The 3952-nt window shown below is 38.7% G+C and overlaps 1 protein-coding gene across 1 annotated transcript; it reads left to right on the top strand.

The window, feature by feature from the left end:
• Positions 1-1361: 1361 nt before the first annotated feature.
• On the top strand, positions 1362-3246 carry LOC129757326 (chymotrypsin-1-like). Its single transcript, XM_055754513.1, has 3 exons — positions 1362-1479; positions 1552-2123; positions 2758-3246. The coding sequence occupies exons 1-3, from the start codon at positions 1428-1430 to the stop codon at positions 2899-2901; spliced, it is 768 nt and encodes a 255-aa protein (XP_055610488.1). The 5' UTR covers positions 1362-1427; the 3' UTR covers positions 2902-3246.
• Positions 3247-3952: the final 706 nt, after the last annotated feature.

Here is a 3952-nt window from a genome sequence, read left to right as displayed (position 1 = left end):
TAGGAAGTAGACACCTTTTACCGTGCACTTAACATCAAATAACGTGCTTTTTATAATAAAGTATCCCTCCATATTGTGAAAACCTGGAAAAGGGATAACTTGTAAGTAAAAGGATATTATTAACGTTGTGCAAATTAACAGAAATTGTTAAAATGATTAGGATTTATCGGCCGTGAATTCATCGACGTGCTAGCTGAAACCAAAAAGTACCCAAAATTGCGCGCCTGGAATTGGGATTACTTTGTAAGTAACTTGTAAGTGCTTCGTCGTCTGAAGCGCCACGTGCTTACTTGTTTGAAGCGCAACTTGTTTCCTGCACCATCGGAAGTGACCTGTTCATCTCTTCATCAAACACCGTTCCAGGCATCCAGGCACAGCGTAAGCCGTTCCGGAAATTCAGGTTAAATCTAACTAAACTCGAAATTGTTAAACTCTAAAACAAATCCGAAGAAATGTATTAAAGTAGGAGAGTGACGTCACTAAGGGATTTTACGTTATTGCCCGAATATAAGCTTTGTTCAAATGAGAACCTATCGTAATACTGTTGATTGGCAAAGCTTAAGTCCCTTTCTTTGACGACGTCTACGATTATCGCTCGAATTAATTAAGTTTTTATTTCCGCACCGTTATATGGAGAAAGTTTTCGTCTCATTCATCCACGTAGTTTACTAACAGTCCTTGGTCTTCTTTCGTTTGGGACACACCGAAATGAGACGAAGTGTTTGAGCCACGCGTTCACCTGCCCGGGACAAAAAGCCTTAGCCGGGCCTTTCAGCAGTCTCTCCTTTTCAGAGAGTGGCGCTTAAGCTGCTGTTGGTTAATTTGCTCAAGCAAACGTTACAACAGGAAAAATGTTTAAACTTCCAATGTACTGAAAGGTTTTCTGTGCTGATGGGTACGCAATCGAAGAAGTCTAACAGCATTTAAATTCCAAAAAAAAAATTCAATGATTTTGAGATTCTAGAAAGTGAAAATAATGTTTAAAAACTCAAGTTAAAATAAGTAACGATTAAAACATGACTTCTGTGTTACGTTTTTTTTATTGAAATGTTTCGTTTCTTTTTTAATGTGTTTACCTGAAACGAAACATGTCTGTTTACCAAGGAATGAAACGAAACAATGAGGGATTTCACGCCATATGGGAAAGATGGTCGATGTGAGAAATTTGGATGAAACCTTATTCTTGAGCTAAACCTTACAAAAAATCCGGGTCAATAACTAAACTTTTTAATTTTCAGACATTTTCATCGCATTGTTTTCATCAAAACCATATAAAAGTCGAAACTGCTGTTATCTTTCAATCTAGATTTTTTTGTTTCAGTACGGCCGATGATCGATTGAACTTTATCAATCCAATGGATTTCATTCGGATTGAAGTCTGTCAAATCATCTGATAGATTTTCGGTACAATATCATATCAACCAGCAATGTTAACGCACTTGATTGGGGTTTGCGCACTATTTAGTGTTGTACTTGGAAGTAAGTTGATTTCAATTTTTTTTCAAACTTTTATAGGTAAAATTGTTTGAAATGCGTGTTTTTCTACCTTAGATGATTTGGCCGATCCCTTTCTTATTGTAAACGGAACAAACGCACTCATCGAAGATTATCCGTTTATGGTGTCTTTGAGAGGTTCATCAGGCAGACATTCATGCGGTGGCAGCATTCTCAACGAGCGATGGATCCTTACAGCGGCTCATTGTGTCGATTACCACACGACGCCGTTCCTTCAAACAGTTCAAGTCGGTCGCACCGAAGTGTCAGTGCAAAAAGATGAGTCCGTTTTCGAAATAGATGATGTGATTGTCCATCCGTTCTACGACATTGGAAACAGCGTGATAAATGATATTGCTTTAATCAAACTGAAAACTCCGCTAACATTTGGACCCACGATAAAGCCCGTTGAGCTACCCGGCAAATACGAAGAAGTGGATGCTTCCAATCTGGACGTAACACTGATTGGATGGGGCTTGCTTGAAACCAATGGCAATCTTCCTACGATACTTCAACAGGTGGACTATTACGTGGTCCCCAATGAGGCATGCAACACGATTCATGAGGAGCACATCTATCCGAGCCAGATTTGCGCAGCCTATCCAGGTGGTGGCAAGGGCCAGTGTAGTGTAAGTTGGAGAAATACTCAGAGTTTCTTTGTGACTTGGTCTCTCATATTAGATTTTTTCGGAGATTTTCTATCCTGTAGATCGTTGGCGAGAAGGGAAAAATTACTTTCTTTTCATATGATTTTTCTAATTTACATTGATCACCCACTTAGAATCTGTATTCTGAGCTGAATGTGGATCTTGAATTGAGACTCTTATTTCAATTGACTGTAAATTATGAAATGGAACTCATAACTTGAAGTGTTCATTCAAGTACTAGATACTAATAAGTGAACATCCCGCTTTTCCGATGCACCAGTTCTTACAAGCTCCCCACAATCAAAGAGCTATGCGCCCGGATGGTATGCAACCAAAGGGAAAACAAAATGTTTTCAATGTTGGTATTTCGCGCTGTCCGAGGTCTCACTTCTCCGAGTTGGTTCTTCCACCAAATACCTCGAACTAGTGAATTTCTACTGTTATTGCATATCAGAAGGCTAGTTTGAAGAGAATAACAGCCATTGCACACATTAACTTATTATTATCAACCACAAAATAATGCTCGAGTTGGCTGTTATTGAACATGTATTTCGCTAATTTAGGTTCTTATTTCTTAAGTATCTCTAACTACAACATGTAACACTTTTCGTTTCAGGGTGACTCTGGCGGTCCTTTGCTGAGCGCAGGAAAACAGGTCGGAATCGTTTCGTGGAGCATCAAACCGTGTACCGTAGCCCCTTATCCTGGGGTTCTGACCAAAGTTTCACACTTCCTCGATTTCATCAATGAATACGTGTAGGAACATTGCTAGTCAATTGCTGTCGAACTCGGCTGCACATAAAATGTCGATGTACTAAAATCAAACACCAATCATTTTCGAGAGCACTGAACAAACTTCTTCCGACATGAAACTTCTAGGCCAATTTCCAACCGAATACTGCCCAACAATCAACTTTTGCAATAAATTACAACGGAAGCCGTATGTTTTCACAAAAGTATACACACCACATGCATATATCAACCATGCCTTTTCGTACGTTTCAAGAGCTTTTGATATTCGAGGGAAAAATCGAGCCAGCACACAGTCGAAAAAGTGAACAGAAATCAAACGAAATCGAAGTAATAAATTGGCTACGACACTAAACATATCGTTGTTTGCGATTCTCCCTCCCGCCCCCTTCCGGAGATTTCTTTTCTTCGGTAGCTACTTTTTTGTTTGTTTATTTGCAGCGTAACAGAAAAAGAAACCAGCCACAGGAGAGCAATCACATGGAATGGAAAATTATGCGATGCTGATTACATTTCCCGGTGGTGCAATGCTTTCGTATTGAACGTACGTCGTCGCACGACTGGATGGTTGGCAAGACTGTCGATTCACTGCAAAGGAAAGAATGTGAGGAAATTTATGCTTAGCCACATAGTAAGAAGTTGAGTACCATGTATAAAGCTGAGAATTTTAGAAACATAAAAAATCTCTTTGATATGAATAATTTTTGGAAGGGTTAAACAAATGAAATACGTTTCCGTTAATTTTTTTTTTGTCTTTATCCAGATTCTATAGAAATACAGTCTCCCCACAATTATTAGTCACTTCACGTATCGATCTATTTCTGTTCAAAGTTTTCAAGTCTAAATTAGTTTTTGTTTCGGGATTGTTCATAAAATATAGGGAAATCCGGGGTTAAAAAGGCACTATAACTCTATTTGTAAACTCGTGCGGCGTCTGAAACTATGTTCAATCGATTCTTCGAACTTTTTCACTAAAGAAATGCAGTTTTTCATAGATTTGTTTTGTGTAGGAGGAAAGATATTGAATTTCTTCGCGGTTTATACACTTTTTTCCCTATTGT

The sequence above is a fragment of the Uranotaenia lowii genome, chromosome 3, assembly GCF_029784155.1.
Source record: "Uranotaenia lowii strain MFRU-FL chromosome 3, ASM2978415v1, whole genome shotgun sequence".
Classification (NCBI taxonomy): Eukaryota; Metazoa; Arthropoda; class Insecta; order Diptera; family Culicidae; genus Uranotaenia; species Uranotaenia lowii.
The sequence above is the reverse complement of the archived record's forward strand: the minus strand, read 5'-3'. Positions and strand labels throughout refer to the sequence as shown.